Raw genomic sequence first — 23,467 nt, 5'->3', positions numbered from 1 at the left:
GTGTCCTCGCTCCCTCTGTGCATGTCCCGGGTCCCAGCCCTGCAGCTGTGGGGCTGTCCACCGTCGGCACCGTGACCCTGAGTCAGCACAGGTCGCCCTCCTGCACCCACATGCACCACCCCCCGCCCTGCCTTCACCTCTGCTTCACCCCCGCCACCCTCCCCCCTTCACCCATTCCCTGCCTCCTCCCTCCACCCTCCCCTGCTCCCCCTGTGCCCATCCCCTGCACCCATCTATCCTCATCCCCACCATCACGCCCTCCCCCTCCCCCATCCTCCTCCTCCCCCCTGCCCACCCTCCCCCGCTCCCCCTGTGCCCATCCCCCCGCACCCACCTGTCCCCCTGCTGTCACCCCACCGTTGTCCTCCTCTCACCTGCACTCATCCCCCCTCCCCTTCCCCCTCCACCCATTCCCTGCCCACCGTCCCCTGCTCCCCCTCCTCAAGCCTATCCCCCCTTGCCCATCTCTCCACCCACCCCCACCGCCCTCCCCCCTCCCCTGCACCCATCCCCCCTCCTTTGCCCATCTCCCCCCCACCCACTGTCCCCCCACCCTCCCCTGCTCCCCCTGTGCCCATCCCCCATGCCCATCTATCCCCACCCCCGCCATCATGCCCTCCCCCTCCCCCATATTCCTCCCCTGCCCACCCTCCCCGGCTCCTCCCGTGCCCATCCCCCTGCACCCACCTGCCCCCCCAGCCGTCACCCCCGCAGTTGTCCTCCCCCTCGCACCCATCCCCCTCCTTCGCCCATCCCCCACCCATGTCCCCCACCCCACCCTCACCCATCCCCCTCTTTCACCATCCCCCCACCCGTCCACACTGCCTGACCCCAGCAAGCACTGGGGCTGCTCCCTCTGGGCATCAACACGCGTGTGGCCTCATGGATGACGCACGTGGCAGGGGAGGGCACCCCGGGTAACGGGCCGAGTTCACAGACGCGGGAATTAATCCCTAAACGAGGCTCCAGCCAACCCCTAAAGGAGGCCGCTGGGCGGCCTGGGCCCCACTGGGCGGCCGCTGGATCGGCCACGCCTGCGCTCAGGCCCTGGGTCAGGCCGCCTCGAGGTGAAAGAGACCACACGTTAGAACTTGGCACTTTCTGGAAATATCAAAGCCAGTCCTCAGCCGATGCTCGTCACATGCATGACTTTGTTGCTGCAGAGCCGGAAACTACCCCGAGATCCTCAGCGTGAAGCCCCTGCGTCCCGGGGGCCCCTTTCCAAACCTCTGGCTTTTACTTCCCATTTCAAAGAACCATGGAGAGGCACCGGCTCTGAACGTGATACTGTATTTATTAAAGTGTTTTTATTAACAAACTTTCACCCTCAAGTTCCGAGTGTGTCGGCGCTGGGGGCGCGCTGGCCTCGCCGTGTGGCATCTGCGGGTCCCCGGAACCGCACGTCCCTCGGCCACAGCTGTGATGGGTGTCGGGGCGGCACCGGGCATCCCCTGTGACGTGGCTATGCACCCACTTGGGCCCACTGGGGCTCCGGTGTTCCGGGTCCTGTGACAGGCGCGGCTCCGCGTGCCTTGCTTCCTCGTCTGCCGCAGCCCCCGGCCCCGGGCCGCCCCCCGAGCCCCCCACGGCACTGTCCCCGCACGGTCCCCTCTGGCTCCTGTCGGGATCGCAGCACGCTCTCCGGGAAGACCCGGGGCTCCTGCGGACAGTGGAGGTGGGGTCCCCTGCCTGCGCCCCAGGCTCCTCCCGGCCCTGGAGGCGCGGCGGCAGCGGGAGGCTGGGGGGCGCAGGGCGCTGCAGCCCGGCTCGCGTGGCTCTGCCCTGCAGGCAGGGGCAGTGGTGGACACGCGGGACGGCACACACCAGGCCTTCGGGGACCGGGCGCACGACGGGCTGCACGTGCGCCAAGCTGCTGGCGGCGGCGGCACAGCGGGGGCACAGGCCGTCGCCGGGCCACGGGGAGGCGAGCGGGCCGGGTTTCCAGTGTTGGAACGCGTTGGCGCAGCTACACCTCTGCCTCAGGGAGAGGAAGGCGCACGCGGGGTGCTGCTCGAGCGAGGGCTGCAGAGGGGCCGGGCCTGCTTCGCCCCTGGCGCTGGGGCTGAAGGCCGCATGCGCGGGCAGCCCCAGGGCCTTTGCCTGGCCGCTGAAGGCCTCGGAGCACACGTGCGGCTCCTCGTAGGCCGCCTTCCCCGGGGCGGCGCAGCCACGCGAGGCCAGGGGCTCCAGCTCGTAGAACTCCCGCTCCGCCTCGGACCTCGGGGCCCTGGGAGCCACGTGGTAGGCATTCCCGGCACGGGAGCCGCTCGGTGCCTTGTCTCCGGGCGTTGCAGACAAGCCATGGGAGAAGGCGCCGCACCGGAGCTTCCTGGGGAGGGGAATCTGGCCGCAGGTGCCCTGGGGCCCGAGGCACCGGCAGATGCACTGGAAAAAGAAGGTGGCGAAGGCCCAGCTGACGCCCATGATGAGCATCATGAAGGTGCCGAGCTGCGTGTAGGCCAGAACCGTGGACGGCATCATCATGGCCCCCGCCACGAAGGTGGTCAGGGCGGCCATGGCGATGGCAGATCCCATGCGGCTCAGGGAGAAGATCACCTTCCCCTCCCGGTTGGTGTGCGGGGCCAGCCGGTAGGCCACCCCGTAGTGGACGGCGAAGTCGACGGACAGGCCGACAGCCACCGAGATGATGACCGACTCCAGCACGTTGAGCTCCCACCCCAGCAGGACCAGAGAGCCGACGGTGACGAATATGGTCCCGGCGATGGAAACGATGGCGTACAGGCTTATGACGACGTTCCACGTGGTGAGCAGCATGACGCTGAAGGCCACGGCCACCGACAGCCCCATGGCGATGAGCGTGCCGTCGGAGAGGCTGTCCTGCAGGTCGTAGAACTCCAGGCTGCTGACGAACCAGCCGTTGCTGAGGCCCTCGGGCGCCGAGCTCAGCTCCCGGGAGATCCAGGCGTCCACCTCCTGGTAGAACTGGTGCATCCTCTCGTAGGCCAGCGTGAAGACGTAGGTGCTCTGGAACTCCAGCACCACGGCCCGGATGGTGTCGTTGATGTCGAACCTCGGCCCCGGCGTCTTGCTGTCCAGGTGGTAGCCGGTGCTCCTCTCCAGCTCCATGATGGCCCTCTTCATGCACAGCTCGAAGATCTCCTGCTTGTAGGGGAAGCTCCAGCGCCGGCAGCAGAGGTAGAGCGCGGGCTCGTCGCAGTCCTGGTTCTCCATCCACTGCTTGAACGTCTCAATGAAGCAGCTCGTGAAGTCCTGCTCGTCCGTCTGGTGGAAGAAGGTCTGGTTTCTCAGCTTCTGGCAGAAGCGCAGGATCCAGAGCTGGGAGGCAGGGCTGGCAATGTTAAAGTTTCCATCCAACACCAGCTTGCCTTTGCTCTTGGGGTTCAGGGGATCGCCGTTGTCCTCCGGGGACACCCCCCACACCACCGTGATGGGCATGTGCAGCTCCTCCCCACGGTGGACGCGCTCGAACATGAAGAGCTTCTTGTACTCGGCGTCGTAGCGCTCGAAGGGGTGTGAGGGCCTGAACAGCTGGAACTCGGACAGCTCGAGTGAGGGCAGCTTCATCTTGGGGTTCACGCACACCACGTAGGCCCCGCCCACGCTCAGGGCCAGGAACCACAGCAGCCAAAGGTAGCGGAGCTTGATGACAACGCACGGCAGTACCTTCTCAAAAAAGACACGAGAGGCTTCGGAGGCTGCGAGCAGCGCCCTGTGGCACCTCCGGCGGGCGGTCGTCCAGCAGCTCTTGCTGTCGTACACCTGCGGCTGCGGCTTCCGGAAGCAGCTGAACAGGTTGAGGAGGTAGCGCTCATGCAGGACGACCACGGCTGGCAGCCACGTGACCATGAGCACGTAGTTCACCAGGATGGCCGTGCCCGCGTACACCCCGAAGCACCGGATGGCGGTGATGTTGCTCACGTAGTTGGCGTAGAAGGCGGCGGCCGTGGTGAAGCTGGTGACGAACATGGACAGCGCCGCGTGCTGCAGGGTGACGCCCACCGTCTCCGCAGTCGCCGCGTGCGGCCTGTCGCACTTGGCATAGCTCCACACATCGCACAGGACGAAGGCGTCGTCCGCACCGATGCCGACCAGGATGACCAGCGCCGTCAGGTTCATGAACGGGAAGAACTCGAAGTTGAACACCACGCGGTAGAGGAAGTAGGACACGATCAGCGAGCTGATGACGGCAAACATGGTCATCAGGGTGATGAACAGGGACCTGGTGTAGGCGCACATGACCAGCAGCACCAGCAGCACCGCGATGGCCGGGTAGGCCGTGTCCGTCAGGAGGTAGTCCTGGAACAGGCTGTGCTTGATGCCGAACTCGATCCCGGCCACGGCGGTCACCCCGTCGGAGCCGTTCCAGTTCTCGAAGTTGTCCAGGTAGATGTCCATCATGCTCTCCCCCTTCTCCGTGGGAGAGAAGAGCATGCTGTACCTCAGCGCAGGCGCGGCAGGCGTGGCGGGCGCCTTCGGGGCCAGGAAGTCCTTGTCCACCAGGAAGTGCAGGATCTGGTACACGGCATTGTACTTGACGCACTTGCGGGGCACGCCGCTGCACTTGAGCTGGCCCTTCCTGCGGGCGCCTGCGTCCCAGCAGTCGGGCTGCAGTGTGCCGTTGCGGTAGTGCTTGGCACAGGCCCGCAGCAGCTTCAGCGTGTGCGACACGTCCCGCTCTACGATCTGCTGGCAGGACGACCTGTTGTTTAGGATGGCGATGTAGTTGCCCAGCGTCCAGCTGGGGCAGCAGGACGCCGCCGTGGTCCTCTGGCACAGGTCGCTGAACTGCGGGTGGGCTCTGATCTGCAGAGAGAGACATGCGGACACCAGCGTTTAAGGCCTGCGGGGGGGGGCAGGTGCACGGCCTCCCCTGAGCCTCCCCCCACGGCCCCCCTGGCACGTCCCTCTGGGCGGCAAAGCACCCGAAAAACCTCCAGTGCAGCCTCGGTCTTAACGAGGAGGTAAAACCAGCAGCTCTCGAGGAGACTAGCCTTTTCAAAGGCACTTTCAGGGCAAAGGAAGGGACGGGGGGCCCGCGCTCCTCCACCTGCGGGGCTCAAGGGCACAGGACACCAGCTGCTGCCTTGGCCCGAAACCGCCAGTCATTGGCCTGAGGTTCCAGGTGACAAAGGCACGAGTGCAACCAACTTAGCGGGAAGCCAAGGAGATGGTCGCCCAGAAGAGCGCCAGCGAGCCCCCGGCTGACGTCGGACACCGATGTCTGGGGTGTGCGGGGCCACAGCCAAGGGCTCCCTGAGCAACGAGCACAACGAGCCGCGGCGTCCAGTCCCATCCGTCCATGCAGGTGAGATGGATACTGACTGGCAGCCAACGACGTGCGCATCCTTCGAGCTCGTCTGGTAAAGCACATGCACGGTGCACGCAGCCTTTCCTCCACGGCGGGAGGGAAACCAAGACACGACGCCAAGGCCACGGGGGGCCGGGCCTCCACGCCGCACAACCCGGACGCGTGTGCGTGAGGCTCAGCCTCCTCCTCCTCCCGCCTGGCTGCCCCAGGCAGGAGACTCCGCAGCCGGGGTGACTGCGTCTCCTCCGCGGGGCTGAGCCTCGCTCTGCCTGCATCTCCATGGATGGTAAAGACAAGTGAGCCCAAAGGGCGATCATTCCAAGGGGACCAAGGTGTCACCCCAACAGCCTGATCGGCCAGCTCGTTTCTGAAGAGCCACCGTTAGTTGGTGTTTGTGACACGGGTCATCGGTTCTGGTGGCCTCTGGGCGCAGGCGTCCACACTGCCGACTCCGGGGACGCAGGGAAGCGGCCGTTGGCCTGCTGCATCTGGAAGGGGGTGGGTGGCTCCGATGCCAGAGGCTCTCGGTTAGGGGCAGCGAGGGTGGACGGGCTGCGGTTGTGCAGAGGGGCATCGTCCAGGGCTCAGGAGCCAGGTGCTGGCGGTGAAGGGAGCAGGGCTGCTGGCCACAGCCCGAGACAACGGGCCTCGGATGATACCAGGGTTTGCGTGCGAGCGAGCGTGGTTTGGCCAAAGGTTCAACGGTGACACGGTAAACGTGGATCCACGGCGGGTCACCTGCCGAGCGCCATCGAGCGTGGGCCCGGCCCGGTCTGTAGGTGGAGGCGGCCGACGGGCGACCGGCCAACGGTCCTCCAGGACCCGGACGGGCCCAGAAGTAAGGACGGAGTCAGCCACCGTGGCCCCGAGCTGGACGCCGGCGCCTGAACCCACGGGGATGCAGCTCGAGAGATGAACGAATCCGTGATCACGCCGCAGGGGGAGTGGAAGTGACTTCTCGCAGCTCAGGGGATGGGGCGGCCATGGGTTGTGCAGGGTGGGGAGCTGTGTCACTCCGTGGTTGTGCCAGGGCCGAGCACACGTCCATGCCGGACGGTCGCAGGGCTTAGGTCGCGGAACAGCGGGAGCAGGGGCCAGACAGGGCGGCGGGGGGGCTGCAGAGCTTCAGACGACGCCTTAACCTGTAAACTGCCGGCTACGGGGAGCCTCCCCGGAAGGCTGAGAGCAGGACGGGAACAGAGCGAGTCCTGCTACAGGGCCCGTCCATCCTCACGTGCCACAGGCTGGCCCGCAGGCGCTGCTGGGGGCCCCGAAGCCCGCGCCGTACACGGGCGCTGTGACCTCAGACCCCTCCTGCGAAGCTCGCTGCCTGAGTGTGGACCTCGATGAGGGCAGGACTGAGGAGCCCGGGAGCTTCCAGCGGCCTCGAGGTCCTAGAAACACTCAGCGGGTGTGGAGCCGGACCCCGAGGGGCCCCAGGACTGGCCTGTGGGGAGCGGCTGCCCTGCGCAACCAGCAGAAACGGCGAGTGAAAGGACACGGTGGCCAGGAGGCTGCCTGGCTCGCTCGCCTGTTGCGCTGCGTCTGGGCCCGGCCTCCCCGTCTGTGCCTCCAATTCCCGGGGCAGGACCGCGTGCGGCCGTGCTGTCGCAGGAACCGCACACTGGAGCTGAGGGCCCTGGTCCTGGCGGAGCCCATGGGCGGAACGGCCCGTCCTCCCTTCGCAGACGCCACCGAGCACGGCCAGTGGGAAGCCACGCACTTGGACGTCATGGCGCTGACTTCCTGCAGGAATAGCTGCTGCTCGACGTTCTCCTGCCACCTCCTGAGACGCGGCTACAAAGGCTCAGGGCCACCCCCGACGTCGGCTGAGGACTTTCGCGGGATGTCACAATGTGACCCACAGCGGACGGGTGAGGGTCCGGGTGCGTGCGAGCCCAGGGGCACTGCACAGTCAGCTGCGGCTCAAACAGCTACGCATTCTAGGCCGTGAGTACTCCCGGAAGACCCCGAGCGGAAACGGCACAAGGACACAGGACAGAAGGGACACGTGGTGGGCGGGACGGGCATCACCGCACCGCCTGCAAAGACGGGACCCCGTGGGGGCGGGCGCTGCCGAGCAGGGGGCCCTGTGTTCGCTCCGGGCCTCCTGTCCATACCACGTGGCTCGTAACATGTCCCAGCTTCCGGGTGACGAACTGACAGCTGCAGACGAGGAGATGACGCGACAGGCAGACGCTGGCCAGCGATCCAGGAACTTGGTTTGTTTGCAGATGGTCTGAGTCTGTGCGGGCGCAGCCAAGAGCAGATGGCGCGTGCGGAAAACCCGGCTGGCCTGATGGCGGGAGGTACACACAGTCCTCCCGCTGGAGAGTCGTGTCGGGAGCCGGGAAGCCGGGGAGCCAGCCCGCTGACCGCCAGGAGCCCGGCCTCCCCCGAGGAGCCCCGTGTGCGGTGTAGACAACAGCACCAGGGCCAGGCCAGCTCTCAGCCTGGGTGCGAGCATGTCTCCCGCTGTTGGTGAGCTCACGCGCTGGATGCATGCCCGGCACGCGGCGCCCTCCTTCCCTGGTGGCTGTGCGTGGGCAGGTGTGGCGGTGGCGGCGGCAGCAGAGTGCGCTCTCCAGGGGCCCTGGCCCCACCGCTCGGGCTCCACGGACCGTCTCGCGTCCTCTGTCTGCAAGGGACTCCCGTCTTACAGACGCTGGCGTCCGGAAGTCCTCTTCCCCGCCCGTGCCCTGAACCTGCCCCAAGACCTGCTGGTCGCCAGAGAGGCTGCGGGGACGAGGACACAGGGGGAAACCCTGCAACCAGCTGAGGAGAGACCACCCGGGAAAGGAGAGCCAGCGTCTGAACTGCTGCCCTGGGAGGAAACCCGCGTGGGACACAGGAGGGGGCGCTGTGCTGGGGGGGGCGGGTCCGCGGGGGCCACACAGGGGCTCCAGGATCCTGGGGCGCACACGCAGGTGACCAGGACGGAGGCCCCAGCGAGCACGCTCCGCCCGCGCTCACCAGGCTCAGCAGGGAAGCGACCAACACGAATGCCAGCTCGTTTGTCTGAGACGCATGCCAGGGTCACTTTACATACCCTCGAGTTATCCACGCTGCACATGGACTTAATGGCAGGTAAGCTCCACAGCGTGTCCCCTCCGGCTGATGCAAACACTACCCTGGAGTACCGGTCACCTGGTGACATGAAAAAGAAAAGACAAAGTTTCATAATTGTCCACTCCCGTCATCAGACTCAGCATCCAGGAGCAGCCCTACTGGGGGAGCACAGGACAGGCCACTGGCAGCGGGGTTCCTTCCTGCCCACGACACCTAGGGCTTGCCGGCTGTCCAGGACAGGATAGCAACCGCGATCCGAGAGAACCCGGACTTGGGAGACGTGGCACCAGGACGCGGCACAAGCCCAAGGAGGACACACTGGGCTGTTCTCCGCGGCCGTCAGCCAGGGGCAGACGGCGGGGGTCAGTTTAAAAGCACTGAGACCAACCCGCCGGGACCCGAGGGGCCAGGGTCTACACTGCGCTGATGGCGCGGAAGCAGGCTGCGGAGCCCGCCGCCCCTCTCGCCCCCCATCGTGGGCACGCGTGTCTCAGGCGCGGGAACCCAAGGACACACCGCTGGGCCATCAGCGCCGCTTCCACTCCGTCCGCCCCGGGGACTTCGTACGAGTTCGCCTGGTTGTGCCGACACTGCGGCCACCTGTGACCGTGTGAATAAAGCTTTACCACGCGAGCTTTTATTCACCACCAGGAGGTTTCCTTCAGCGAACTCTTCACCCGACGGCCGTTATCCTATGTGGACTCCGAAGAGCAAATCAAGGCCATGGAAACAGCCATCTCCCCCTTGAGGCAGAGCCCTGGCCAGGGGTCGGGTGTGCATGTGGACTGCAGGGACCCCAACCGGCCTGTGCGGGGACTGGCCAAGGGAGGCCAGTCCAGGATGCACACTGCCACTCCGAGACAGACCCAGCAGCCTGGACATTCACCAGAGCTCAGATTTTCTAAAAGCGCAGAAAAAGCCACACGTGCTCCTTCCCGGGACCAAGACAAAACATCCCCGACCTCCTACTGTGCGCCTGCCTGATGCTGTGGGTGCCGCAGGCTCAGCTACGCCTAGAAGCATCAGAGGCCCGGTGAGGCCTGCTAGAGAGCTAACAGGACAGGAAAGCACACATTTTGGGGCATTTTCAACAGATTTTAAAGAGCTGAGTTCAAAACAGAACTGCTGTGAAGATTCACTGGGGGAGAAGCTGTAGGTCCTCACGTCCTTAGACCCAGGGTGTGACCCCAGGGTCCCAGGATGGAGTCCCACGTCGGGGTCCCAGGATGGAGTCCCACGTCGGGCTCCCTGCATGGAGCCTGCTTCTCCCTCTGCCTGGGTCTCTGCTCCTCTCTCTCTCTCTGTGTCTCTCATGAATAAATAAAGTATTTTAAAAATATATATATATATATGCTCTCTGAATGAAACAAGACTTAAAAAGTATATTTCTCTAAGATAGGAGATTATTTTAGGGGTTCAATCCAAAAATATGTACCTGACAATATTTTTTAAATAATGTAAAAAATTTAAAATGACTTGGAATTCGGGACAAGATCAAAAATCTCATTAGATATTTTGTGTCCCTTTAAACTAAATCTCTTATTGACTTTTATTACAGGCAAATAAATCCAGCTTAGTGGTCGACTGACCCTGGGAAGTAAAACTACGAGTCACTGCTATCCGTGTCAGCGCCCAGCATGTCTTCCCACCGGTCTGGATTTAATTGCGCTCCATTCTGAGCGCGAGGAGCCCCAAGGGGCTGTTCACCTGGGATGCCACTCACTCGGAACGTCGCAGAAAAAGCTGTCTTTGTGGAAGTTCCAGTCGACTTCTCTTTTCTCTCTTTCATAGTGGTCATCCGACCATCTATCATCCCGATGGCTGAAACAGAACAACAACGTGGTCTTGAGTAAAGTATCATCAGCAGCACAGGGCACACAGTCAGCAACGATGTAACAGCGATGGAGGCGAGCCCGGCATAGAGTAAACGTGTGTCTCACTGCTGTTGTATGCCCGGAACTAACCACAACGCGATAATAAACACTTAAAAATAATAAAGTACTAGCTGTTTCTTTTTTTTTTTCTTTTTTTTAGTTTTTTTTTTAAATTTATTTATGATAGTCACAGAGTGAGAGAGAGAGAGGCAGAGACATAGGTAGAGGGAGAAGCAGGCTCCATGCACCGGGAGCCCGACATGGGATTCGATCCCCGGTCTCCAGGATCGCACCCTGGGCCAAAGGCAGGCGCTAAACCGCTGCGCCACCCAGGGATCCCAGTACTAGCTGTTTCAAGGCCAACAAGCGCACCTGTAACGGTCTACTCTCAGTCATGACCTACTTGAAATGAAAAGGATGCATATAAGCAACCAACATCCATTTTCTCACGTCTATAAAAGGGGGGAAAAAAAACCCAAACCCTCACTCTTTTTATCTTAATACGACAAAATCTTAAAAAACAACAAGAATGTACACAAGTCAGCGGCAAAGAGTTTGAGCTTAATCATCTTGCTTGGGCAATACTTAGAAGTCGAATTCATTCAGCAAGGTTTTGTGTGAAAGTTAATAAACAATTACCTTTTTGCTTGTTCATCTGCGTACTTAAACGGATAATTTGCCAATGTTGCCTTGTATCCCGTATTTTTCACCATGTTATTCCACGTAACCAGTCTCTGGCCTATCGCAGTCCCTCTTGGCTCAAAACCCTGAGACAAAATATCACAAATTCCTATTAGTGCCGGTTTGCTTCAGGCCAAGTAGGGTCCCAGCGGGTTGGGGATGTGGTGCTGGGATGCCGTGTGGCTTCGGTACGAAGCGGGGATGCGCTCGCAGCTGCCCGGGGATGAACAGCACCAAGCAAGGTGGCCCGACCCGATGGCGGCCTCCGTTCACAGTGACAACGTGGTTAGGCTCCCTGGTACGTGATCCGTCTCAGCAAAACGGGGGGGGGGGGGGGGGGGGGGCGGGGACTGTATCCGAAGCTTCCCTTTCAAGATCACACCTAAGCAATTAGCAGGTGCTTACTTGGATGTCACAAAAAATTATGGTCACATCAGACCATGTCATGCAGCGTTTTACAGGAACATTTACTCAAAAACAGACCCTGCAAAAAAAACAAAACAAAACAAAACAAAACAAACAAACAAAAAAACAGACCCTGCATCTCTCTGTAATGCTGAAATTCCTTTCACTGCTCTGCTGGGGGAAAAAGGGAGACATCCAGTCTTAAAGACGTTATGAAAACATTTTTATAGAATTCAGATTCTCCATTTTATTGCTTTTTAACTTAAACGTGGCAGCCAAGGAGGAAAACCTCCAGGTTGGTAGCGGTGAGAGCAAGTCCGTTGACCTCTTAGGAACCTGAGACTCGGAGGACATGGGTTTACTTTTCAGGAGAACTGCAAGCTCCTGATGGCTCGAGGAGGTTTGGGGGAAACAGGATAGAAGTCACATAATGCAACAGGTATTAAGATACTTAATTCCCTGAGGTTACAGAGACGCGACAGGCTGAGTTCTCCTTACCAGCAGCGGATCAGAGAAGTCGGGAAGCTCCGGCACTAACACCCCAACCAAGGCGCAGACTACGATGAGCAGGGTGCACATGCCCAGCACCAGCACGGGCCAGTCGGCTATCAGGGACGCGTAGCTGCGGGGCAGAGAGGAGCACAGGAGGGCGCTCAGACGCGGCCAGAGGCCCGCTGCCACGACAGGAGGGTGTTGATCCCAGCTCGGACCCTGTCTGGGGCCTCTCGGTGGGGCGGTGGCGAGACCAGGACACGGCACGGGCTGCGAACGGAGCCCCGAACAGAGGTGCACAGCCTGCGCCCCGCGGGGAGCCCCCGCCGCCTGCAGTCTCCTCCAGGACTCGCTCCTCCCGCCTCGAGCTGCATCAGCTCCCGGAGAAGAACACGGTCCACCACAGGCTCGCGAATTCCTCGTCAGAGCGACCAGACCACACCGAGCCCAGTCCCGACGGGCTCTGGCTCTGGCTTGCGCCGTCAGGAATGCAGGGGCCGCGGCTCCAGGGCGGGCGCTGGTTTCATGCAGCATCCGCACCCAGAACAGCGCCTTCTGGAGGGGGCTGTGGGCACCCACCCCGTCCTCACTCTCCAGCCACCGGCCCGCCACCGGGCTGCGGGTCCCCTCCCTACCGCCAGCCCAGCCCCAGGTCCAAGTCCTTTCCTCCGGGTGCCCCTCCACCCCGTAGGACCCTGGTCCCCATTCTCAACACGGGCTCACAGGTCTGGCTCTCGGGGGGCATTTACTTCAAAGTGAATCTCAATATGGAAATTAAAGTGGGGCATGACTATGCGTGCAGGGAGCACATCCCCTCACTGGTGCCCGGGGATCCCGCAGGGCTCTCCCTTTCAGCCCAGCCTCCAGAGGAGGGACTTACACTCACTCCAACTCACACCCATCGCTGCCCTTCATTCTCCCGGCCCCATGCGACGCGCCGGGGTGCGGTTTGGACACATGCAGAGAGCCAAGGCCGGCCCAGGTGCACGGCGAGCCCGTCCCGCGGAGCACACGGCACGCTGCCGACACCTGCAGCATCTCACGCACTTGCAAGCGGCCGACACAGTGGACCTTCAAAGGTCTCATCACGAGAAAACAGAAGCCTGCACCTTGCCGTGGTGATCGCGTCACCATTGGTACAGACACTGGATCGTCCAGCTGCACCCGGAGCTGACGTGAGGTCACCTGTCAGCCGGAGCTCATGTGCGGAGTCGCCAACAGGAAGCCCAGCTCCGGCAGGGGGAGGGGGGGAGCTCCCAATCATGGCGACACCATCTCTTGCTTCGAACACGAGCGCGACAGGGACACAGGACCAAGTCCAGGCGCCCCGAGCCTACGCTGCCCCCAGCTCGCCCTGTGTGCTGAACCCCTAAGCCACACACTCAACGTTGTGATGCAAGACCACTTAGGTCTGTGGGCGTCTGCGTCTGAGCATCACTCACGAGCTCCGCCGATTCTGAATTTAACAACTCGCTCAGGGAAAATCCCTCTAGATGAGATGGAATGATGCTTGAAACGTGACTCCGAATGTAGTGAAAACATGCCAACCGTGGGCGCTGGTTGGGGCTGCTCAAGCGGACACAGCTTCCAGAACACACCCGGCATGGAGAGGCTCTGATCTTATTTCCTCCGCCACCAAATGCAAACTCAAGATGAAAGCCACTGGCAGGGGGGCGGTCGGGTCCTTTGTCAGCAGTGCATTTGAGGCTTCCTGTTCCCAGCTTCGTCCTACACCGTGGACCTTTCCAGTATCAGCCTGTGACGTGAAAACGGCCCTAGGCAGAAACCACTACTCACCACGCGGTATTTTAACTAGACCCGTTTTCCCACAAATGAACCTACAGACCGCTTGCTGGCGGGGGGGCACCGGGCCTCGTTCCAGCGCCGAGGGCTGACCTGCCCACGTAATGACTTCTGGTCTTGTGTTCTCGAAACACCTGCACACGCATGAGTTGCAACCTGGAAACCCTCTTCAGTCATTGCTTTCCTTCGCGTTCAGAATGTCGGACGTGACTTGACAGTCGCGTGTGTGCTGACTCCCCAGGGGAGCCTCGCCGTGTTGGCCGTCTCCGCACGCGGCTTCCAGACCTGGCCCGGGACACGGTTCCCACGTCCAGGGAGTGGCCGTGCTGCTGCCACTGGGGGAAGGACTCCGACGCGTGTCTGTCCTCAATACCAGGCACTGCTGCGGTCCGTCTGCCGCTCCTGCCGCCCGAGCCCGAGCCTGCGCAGCCGTGGGCACCGCACGGGACGCTCCAGGCTCTCGTACAACGTGGAACCCGCGCCATAGCGGCATGACATTACGCTGCAAATCTAATAAAGCAGGAGAACCGGAGGAGTAAAGGAAGTCAGATGTGGCCTAAAGGAGTCAGAGCTACGTTTGCCCCTAACTCCACTCCTGTTGAGTCTAGGCTCGAGGTCCGTGCTGCAATGGAGCTCAAAGAAGCGCGTGCCTACGCGTTTCGCTCCTGGGAAGCGGACCCCGGGGGCCGGCGAGGACGCGTCATAAGGCCCCAGCTTTTACTGTGATCCGTCCCACACGTCCCGACTGAAGTGTGTAGACGCCACAGTGCGGCTGCGGGAGCCGACAAGCCCGAGGAGCTCTCCAGGCAGGCGGCCCGGTCCCCTTGGCAGCACACCGAGGCAGCTGGCACGGACCCGAGGTGCTCGGCCACTCGCCCCTGACGGGATGCAGGGTGCGTGGCACGATCCACGGCCACAGGGGGCTGGGTGGGCCTGCTGGGTGGCCTGGCCCGCTCACCGGCTCTCCGTGTGCATCCCCCATGCCCCTCGGGCTGCCGGCTACCTGTAACCGGGCTCACTCTGGGAAAGATCAGAAGTAACCGTCAAAGGAAGGGCACAAAGCCTCTCACAGGTGGACCCCCGGGCCCCCAGGCGCAGTGGGTCCCTGGTGCCCGGTGTGGCCACAAGCCACCGTCCCGTCGCAGCTCGTGAGGCTCACCGGCCCCTCCTCTCCGCAGCAGGCTCTCCTTTCTCCCCTTCCGTCTGCTTCAGTCCGCGTGCCCCACACTCAGCGCCCAGCCTGCGGGCACCAGGCACTCTCCCAGACCCGCCAGCGCCAACCGCCAGCACCGCTGGTCTCCGTCCCCGCTGAGCTGAGTGGACTCAGCACCTTGCTAACTGCCCCTTTGCTCCCTGAGAATCTTCCTCCTTAGCGTCTCCCCTGGTCTTTCCCTTCATAATCGCTCCTAATTCCTCTCGTCCCGCGCAGGGCAGCGGGGGAGTCTTGCACAATGCGATCGGTCACGGTTTTCCCAGCGGCATCGGCTCTCGGCCCAGCAGGAGGGAAGACAGGCTGCGGGCAGGACACGGAGCCCTGCTCCCCCACCTCGCTTGGACGTGACAAAGTCGATGCAGCCGGCGTCGCAGAAGAAGGTGCAGGCGTCCGGGGACCAGAACACGGCAGATGCAACCTCGCCCTTAAGGGACTTGGAGCCTCATACAGAAAATCAGACAACTTCACAAATACTTGCGAAACCAGGCCAAGAAATAACGTGTTTTCAGAGGGATACAGAGAAATGTTCGGTGACTTCAGGAGCGATTACTCGCAGCTAAGGTGGGACGGCAGCAGGAGAGGCTCTGTTGAAGAAGCTGGGTGCGTACGTGCCTGTACGGAAAAGAAGAATCTGGGACCTGCAAAAATACCAACCTGATGATAGAGAAAATGTGTATGACTGTCTTCAAAATGCAAAAGCCTTGGACATTCAGGAGGGCTCCACGCTTGGCAGAAAATGGCCATGGCTGCACAGTAACGTGGACGTCGCGTGGCGAGAATGGAGGATTTCATGCTGTGTGTATTTTAGCAGGATTTTTAAAAATAAACAATTTCTAAACGGAAAGGGAGTTTATTAATGGAAAGTTATGTAGTGATTATAGTCGAAAGAGAGCATAAGGCTTCAGTCACCAGCGCCTCTGCGGCAGGTGACTTTCAAAGGTTGCTAAGTCGCCTACACCCCCTGCAAGCACATCTCCGACGGACCCGTGCTTTCTTTCTTTCTTTGAAGAAATGTGTATCCATTTAAATTTAGCTTTTCTACTGAAAAACTTCAAAATTTCTAAATGAAATACATCCATTTTAATTAGGGTAACAACAGTTCTGGGGAGAAACACAGACAACCATCTGCAATAAAGTACCACAAACAAAGGGGAGGAAACGCAGTTGGGCCAATATAGACGACGAGACACACACAGAATCTAAAGACTAAAAATCCACCTTCAGGTCAAAACCCCTTTGGGAGACAGGATGACTCATGCAGGCAACTCAGGGAAATTTACTTTTCCTTCATAAAAATATGAATGAGAAAGGTAGAAACAGCAGCAAAGTGTGAACAAAGCACCGGAGAGGAAAGTAGGCAAGTGACTTTATGATCTAATAGGAGGACGCAGATGACTTTACCTTTTTGGGAACTTGAACGGTCTGCATGGTCTGAAAAAAAAAAAAAAAAGCAGAGGAAAACCAATGAGGAACAAGGCATTGTAACATTAAGGCATTTTATGTGCCCTTGTTTCGCTCCTGGCCGACGCGGACTGTCTGCACCCTGGGACGGAGCAGGGGTCACGCTGCGCGGTGCCCAGACCCCGCCCGCTTGCGGCCCGGCACCTCTTGTAAACAGCCCGCCGACACCCCCTTGCACCAGAAGCGTTCTTCTCCGTCTTCCCCAGTGTCCCGCATCCAGCTCCACAGCCCACTGAGCAAGTGCCGGCCCTTCCCTCTTGGCCCCGACGTGCTGGACTCGGGCTCAACCTCCAAGCCCTCTGCTCCCACCAGAGTCGTTTTCTCCTATTTACTGGCATATGGCAGGCACTTAATAAACATTTGGTGAATAAACAAAATGCACCACTCACGCTGCTCTGTGTGGTGTGGTGAAGACCCCTGGGAGCTCCCGAGACCCCCCCTCCCGCCACGGCCTGGGGCAGCCTCCCTTCGACTGGGTAACCGGAGAATGCTAGACTGCCTTCCTCATCTCATCAATTCCAACCAAACAGCATATGGCCATGGGCTGGCCGCAGCGGCAGACGTGAGAACCACTCTGTCCTCCGTTAACAGAGCTGCAGGTCACAGGGTTCGCAAAAACGTGATACGGTGCAACTTACCTTGGTAAACTTCTCTTTGTTTTGGAAAACAGGATGATTTTTTTAAAAAAGACTTAATTAAAAAAAAAAAAAAGACTTAATTTATCTGAGAGAGAGCATGAGCGGGGGGGTGGGGCAGAGGGAGTGGGAGAAACAGTCGCCCCCCTCCCAGGTGGGGCTCAATCCCAGGACCCGGAGATCATGACCTGAGCCAAAATCAAGAGTCTGACGCATAAGCAACTGAGCCACCCAGACACCCAGATAAGGGAGCATCTTTGATTACGTTTCTTAGGATCAAGAGCTTTGAAGTCAGTAGTCACTGGCTAGTGAGAATGTGTCTGGGGACATCCGGAGCTTTGTTTGCCTCTCTCTCACAAGCACACTCAGCCCACTCCCACCTTGTCCGTCCCTCCCCACTTCCCTACACCTTGTCAGGCTCCGTTGGGCTCTCCATCCTGCAGGAGGGATCCTCTCATATCCAATATTGCAGCGACCACTAACTTTGATGGTTAATCAGAAAGTCGATGTGAAAAATTCTAAAAACGTAACACACACATTCCTAAATATCGATTCGTAACTTCAACACAAATGTATGCTCAACTGCCCATCTCTTCTCCCACAAGCCGAGCCGCCCCGTCCAGGATTGCCGGTTCTGGACGCATCCTGAGTACGTAAGCCGCTTCAATACACCTGAATTTTGATGGCTCCCCTTAATTTTCTTACAATTGTTTCTCTCATGCCTCATATCATTTTTGACAATAATAACCTCTTATTGGATCTTCCTGAAAACTACCATTTGCTTTTCACAAGAACAACTCATCTCTTATTAGACCCTATACATAAATGGATTATTTTAAAATTGAATTAAATGACACAATTACAAAAACACGCGCAGCCGGCACGCACAGGTTGGGTAACCATCCTCCTCGGATGCTAGGAGCAGGGGTGCGTGGCTGCCGTGGAGCACAGGACGGGGCGCCGCAGGGATGGCGGGAGAAGCGACACTACTTAGTCTGTGAAGGCCATAGAGGGGCTTCCGTTCAACACAGCTACTACTCGAGAAGTAATAAAGAACATTTAATTTTGGGGGGTAAATGTACCTGAAAACCAAAACACTACATTTTCAATGTAATTACATATTTCTTTGTTAAGCTTTATTGAAATATAATTCACAAACCATACAATTAATCCATTTAAACTGGTTTTTACAGAGCAGGAGGGCAAGGTGCTGAACACAGAAGCAAATCGCTAAATTTGTACATGAACCCTCAGGTTCTTACATCCTCAAAACCACTCCCTGAATTTCTACGGGAACGCAGCAGACTTTGTTGACTTTAGGTCTGAAGTGACCCTCGGAGCCGCAGCTCTGGGGCAGGTCATACTGAGCAGTTGCAAAGAAATGATAATTTATCATATACACTTTGGGTTGTAACAAATGTCAATTTTCTCTTTCCTCCTACTCAGCCCCGCAAACTTGTTTATTTAACAGATAAATCCGTGGATCTATGACTAATTTACTCCTTGGAGGCAGAAACACCCACAGACCCATCACGTTGTTCTGTCTGAATAAAGACGTCATTCTGTGTGTGTTTGGGAAAGCAGAGACGGTCACATCCGTTGCCACCAAGACACCTCTTGGGGAAACGTGAACTCCCTCGGAGGCTGTCACACTGACGGACGTGACAGGTGACAATTCAACCACAGGTGGACCCGAGACCCATCTGCTCTGTGCTGTCGCCGTCGGAGACGGTGGCCTGGCCGCTCTCGCCACGGCAAGGCGCCCACCACACTCGCACCCGCCTTCTTCCTCCATCTGTGAACCTTTCCGCGTTGCTACTCTCAATCTCCATCTGATCAGTCTTGGGTTGATGAATAATGACTCTAAAGACTAACAGATCTGCTCCCTATCACAGATCGAAGGCGTCGTTTCCAGGGGCCTTTCACCTTCTAACACCCTATAGTCAAAACACACGCCGGAAACCAATTAGTTAACCTCAAGTGGAACACCTCCTGGTCTTTGGTTCGGTTTTAGCCTTTTTTCAACTGAGAATAAAACAGACAGCGTTTGCTCGGCGGCACAGTCCGGGGGAGCCTGGGCTGCAGGCCCGTCTCAGAGGGTTGGCCGAGCGGGTGTCCCTGCCCCGTCCAGAACCCACTTCTGTCCGCATGCGGGTGACACCCACGTCTTCACGGGGCCACGCTCCAGGCTGCTTCAGAAACACTCTGTGAATATGGAGCTCGGGGCCTCGAGATCGGTAGTCGGTAGTCGGGCACGTCCCACCAGAGAACAGGGGGTGCCGGTGCGGCCTGTGGTCCAGGGCACCCTGAACCCGCAGAGCTCCCAGGAGGCCAGCAGGGAGCCACCAGAACTGCCTCGAGACAGATACGGCAGGAAGGGAAGTTTCTTAAAAAGGTAATAGGAAAAAAAAGTATGAGAAAGAAGTTAACAAGAAACAGAAAAAAAAAAAAACGTGGAAAAGCTACAAATGCTGTTTCTTTGTGTCCCTTGCCTCTCCTGTCTTGTAGCGGTGTCTGGGGACAGAGTGGGAGATGGCAGGCTGAGGGAAATGAGATCAGGGAACGGCGTGCATGCCACCCCCAGCCCGTGCGCCGTGGGCAGAGCTGCACCGTTAGCGCCACGACCTCCAGACGCAGTGTCAGGCCTCACAAGTTCCGTTTGGGAAAATCCACACTATGATGGAAAACTGTGTCTTTTCTTTATTACTTATTTTTTTTAAAGCACAGCAGACACATGCTTTCATGTTAACAGGGGGCGCACAGCACAGTGACGCGACGACGTGTGTGCGTTACACTGTGGCCAGGCCTGTGGCTGCACCTGTCACCCCGCGTCCCCGTGACAATGGCAGGACTGGGCCCCCCTGCGGCACCGTTCCTGCGGGACTCATCCATCCTGACTGGAAGCCGGAGCTCCTCCCCTTCCCCCGACCCTGCACTCCTCCCCTCTGCTCTCGTTTGCTTTTAGGTTCCACACGATCATCTAGTGTTTGTGTGACACCCTCTGGTCCTTCCAGGTGGCTGCAAATGGCAGGACTTCTCCCTTCTTCGTGGCTGAGTGGTGTTCCATCGTGTTCGTGTACACCGTATCTTCTTTTTTTTAAGACTGCAGTATTTTATTTACTTTTTTGAGCAATCTCCATGCCCAGTGTGGGGCTCCAACTCCTGGCCCTGGGACCAAGAGTCCTGGGCCCTAAGGACCACCCAGCCAGCAGCCTCACTGCCGCAGCTTCTGTGTCGGGGCAGGTGTTGGTGGACGCGGGGGCTGCCTCCTCGGCTACTGTACCCCGGGCACATAAATCCGTTCAAATCAGTGGTTTCATTGGCTTTGGGGCAAACCCCCAGCAGCGCCATCGCTGGGCTGAGGGGCAGCTCTGTCTGTAGGCCTCGGAGATCCACCCCCCCCCCCCCCCGCTCTGTTTCCCCCAGCGGCTGCACAGCCTTCGCGCCCAGCAGGGCGGGAGGGTCCCCTTGCTCCACATCCTCGCTAACACTTGCTGTTTGCTGAGTTTTTGCTTTGTGCCATCCTGACGGGTGTGAGTGGGAGCCCGCTGTGGCTTCCACGTCTACTTCCCTGACGCTGAGGGATGCCGAGCATCTTTTCCTGTGTCTCCTGCTCACCTGCATGTCTTTGGAAAAATTGGCTATTCAGCTCCTCTGCCCATTTTTTAATTTGAATTATTTGGGACTTTCTTGGTCCGGAGGTGTATAAGTTCTTCATGTATTTTGGATATTAGCCCCCTTTCCAGATTATCATTTGCAGACATCTCGTCCCATTCAATAGATTGAACCTTGTCATTTTGCTCATGGCTTTCCTTCACTGGGCAAAAGCTTTTTATTTTGGTGTAATCCTATTAGTTTGCTTTTGCTCTTGTCTCCCTTGCCTCAGGAGACCTATCTAGAAAAACGTTGCTACAGCCAACGTCAGAGTTTACTGCTAGTGATTTCTTTTAGGATTTTTATGGTTCCAGGCCCCACATTTAGGTCTTTCATTCATTTTGGGCTTATCTTTGTGTCTGATGTAATGAAGTGGTCCTGTTTCACTCTTCCGCACGTGGCTGCCCAGTTTTCCCAACACTGCCTGTTGAAGAGACTGTCTTTTTTTTTCCTCATTGGGTATTTTTGTTTCCTTTGTCCTAGATTAATTGACCATATACATCCGGGTTTATTTCTGGGATCTCCATCCTGTTCCATTTCTCCTTCTCCTCTTCCTCCTTCTCCTCTTCTTCCTCCTCCTCCTCTTCTTCTTCTTCTTCTTCTTCTTCTTCTTCTTCTTCTTCTTCTTCTTCCTTCTTCTCCTTCCTCCTCTTCTTCTCCTTCCTCTTCCTCGTCCTTTTTTTTTTTTAAACTGAAGTATAACTGACATACACTATTTTTAATTAGTTTCAGGAGTAGGACCTAATGATTCAGTATCTGTATTTATTGCAAAAGACTCACCACCATAAGTCTGGGCAACATTTATAAAGCTTTGTATGTTTCCGAACGATGAAAACGCTCTAAAGGAAATACATTTTTTGCTTCGTGGCTGTAGCCAAATTTAAGAAAGTGGCTGAAGAGGCACATTTAGGTCAGTTCTCCCGCTGGACTGTGCCCTAATGCCTTTTGGAAAAGGGCAGTCTGCAAACAGTAAGTTTTCGGTTCAGTGCTGGCATGCTAGCAAGAAACCGTCTGAAAGTAGAGAATTCACATGCTGACGGGCCTTCTTAAAAGATCTCCCACAGAAACATAACCAGGCTTTGTCCTCCAGGACTTGCATGGATCATCACGGGGACACTTGGGTGCTGATGTGAGGATGAAACGAGCACCCCGTAGATCGGCCTCTAATCCACCAGGAACGGTGGGTGTGCATGGTCTGTGCCAAGAGATTCCAAGGACAACTCCCCCCCCCACCCCCACCGCGAGTGCCAGGTGATGCCTTTCCTGAGCGGGAGATGCGGGACGTTGGTCTGCGTGGGGCACCTCACGCCTGGAGCTGGGAGCACATGAGAATGAACCAGGTGAGCGAGGGAAGGGCTGGTAGTGGACGGCTGATGTTTAAGGAGCATCTCACAAACACTGAGCACGTTATCCATGTTCAAAAAGACGTTAGCCCTTTTTTATTAAATAAATGCTTGAGTATGAGGAAATTGTCTTTTTAAAAAAATATTTCACTTATTTGCTTATTTTAGAGAGAGAGAATCTGAAGCGGACTCGGCGCTGAGCAGGGAGCCTGACACGGGGCCGGACCCATGACCCCAAGACTCACAACCTGAGCAGAAAGCGAGTCAGACAAGCGACTGACTCCCAGGCACGCCCAGGAACTGTCCTTAGGAAAAGGGTGAACCTGGGAGTAGAACCAAGTGGGTAAAGTCTGGGCCCTGCAATCCATGGGCTGAATGGGCCTGAGCAAGTCCCTCAATTTCCCCGGCCCGGGCGGCAGGTGTCCGTGGGCCGCGGGGCATGACCCGGAGGAAGCGTGGTCCCCTGACCACTGCCACGGTTGCCTGGTTAAGAGGACGGACGGAGGGATCCCTGGGTGGCTCAGCAGTTTGACGCCTGCCTTTGGCCCAGGGCGTGATCCTGGAGTCCTGGGATCGAGTCCCACGTCGGGCTCCCGGCATGGAGCCTGCTTCTCCCTCTGTCTGTGTCTCTGCCTCTCTCTCTCTTTCTCTCTATCATAAATAAATAAATCTTAAAAAAAAAAAAAAAGAGGACGGACGGGGACGAGGGCAATGCTCTTCAGCTCACAAGCACCACAGGCCTCCGCCTGCTTCACCTGCTGCTGAACCTAAGAGAGATAAAGGGCATCATATGCAGAAACCTACTCGGAGAAGGGAACCCGTGGACTTCCTCCCCGTGATCCGTATTCACGGGGAAGACCAAGTACAAGACATGTAGATGTCTTCTAAGATCTTACTTATTATTTAAAGAGAGAGAGTAGCGGGAAAGAGAATCCCAGGTGGACTCTCCGCTGAGCACAGAGCCCCACGTGGGTCTCGACCCCACGACACCGAGATCGCGACAGGAGCTGGAACCAAGGGTCAGACACAAGTGGCTGAGCCACCCAGGCGCCCCCTAAATACGCAAACGTATTTTATAAATCTGGAGGTGGGCACAGCAGATCGCTAGCCCTCTTTACCCCAGCGGAAAGAGTAAAGCATGAGTTTTCCTCTGTATTCCTGAACTCGTGAGGATATATTCACAAGTTGGTTGTGTAATTAAGCTGAAGTCAAAGAATTTTTTAAAGGGAAGTTGCACACGTGTTGTTCTGGTGCGTGTGACCCACGTATTTCATCTGAGAACTTCCCTCACTGACACAGAATCCGAACGATACACTAGATGAAAAGGAGTCACCCCACACACAGATCCTAAGTTCCAAGGAACTCAAAACAAAATCCATTTCATATGAGATTGATCGTTAGTTCTGCTCAATTCCACGATTTCCTTCAGTTTAGGTGATGGGGAAGCCGATCACCGCTGGAACGAATCGGACGGCGGCTTCACAGAAGCGGGGGGCCCGGCTCCCCGGCAGGGGTCGGCGTCAGTGGGCTCGAGCAGCACCTGCGGG

At 58.0% G+C, this 23,467-nt stretch overlaps 1 protein-coding gene across 21 annotated transcripts in view; it reads right to left on the bottom strand.

The window, feature by feature from the left end:
• Positions 1-1,276: 1,276 nt before the first annotated feature.
• The window catches only part of DISP1 (dispatched RND transporter family member 1), a 157,944-nt gene continuing 135,753 nt past the window's right edge, over positions 1,277-23,467 (bottom strand). For 17 of the 21 annotated variants that reach the window (XM_041722656.1, XM_041722642.1, XM_041722641.1 and 14 more), the window contains 6 exons: positions 16,229-16,258; positions 11,818-11,941; positions 10,873-11,000; positions 10,083-10,180; positions 8,340-8,437; positions 1,277-4,785 (listed from right to left, as the gene is read on the bottom strand). In XM_041722656.1, coding sequence (XP_041578590.1) covers positions 1,297-4,785; positions 8,340-8,437; positions 10,083-10,180; positions 10,873-11,000; positions 11,818-11,941; positions 16,229-16,258 — 3,967 coding nt within the window. In that variant the 3' untranslated portion in view covers positions 1,277-1,296. Of the gene's footprint in view, positions 4,786-8,339; positions 8,438-10,066; positions 10,181-10,872; positions 11,001-11,817; positions 11,942-16,228; positions 16,259-23,467 lie in introns of those variants that run through there. The other 4 variants (XM_041722662.1, XM_041722660.1, XM_041722648.1 and 1 more) reach the window with 3 other exon arrangements.

Source organism: Vulpes lagopus, chromosome 11 (genome assembly GCF_018345385.1).
Source record: "Vulpes lagopus strain Blue_001 chromosome 11, ASM1834538v1, whole genome shotgun sequence".
NCBI lineage: Eukaryota > Metazoa > Chordata > Mammalia > Carnivora > Canidae > Vulpes > Vulpes lagopus.
Note: the sequence above shows the minus strand (reverse complement) of the source record. Positions and strands in the feature narration are given on the sequence as shown.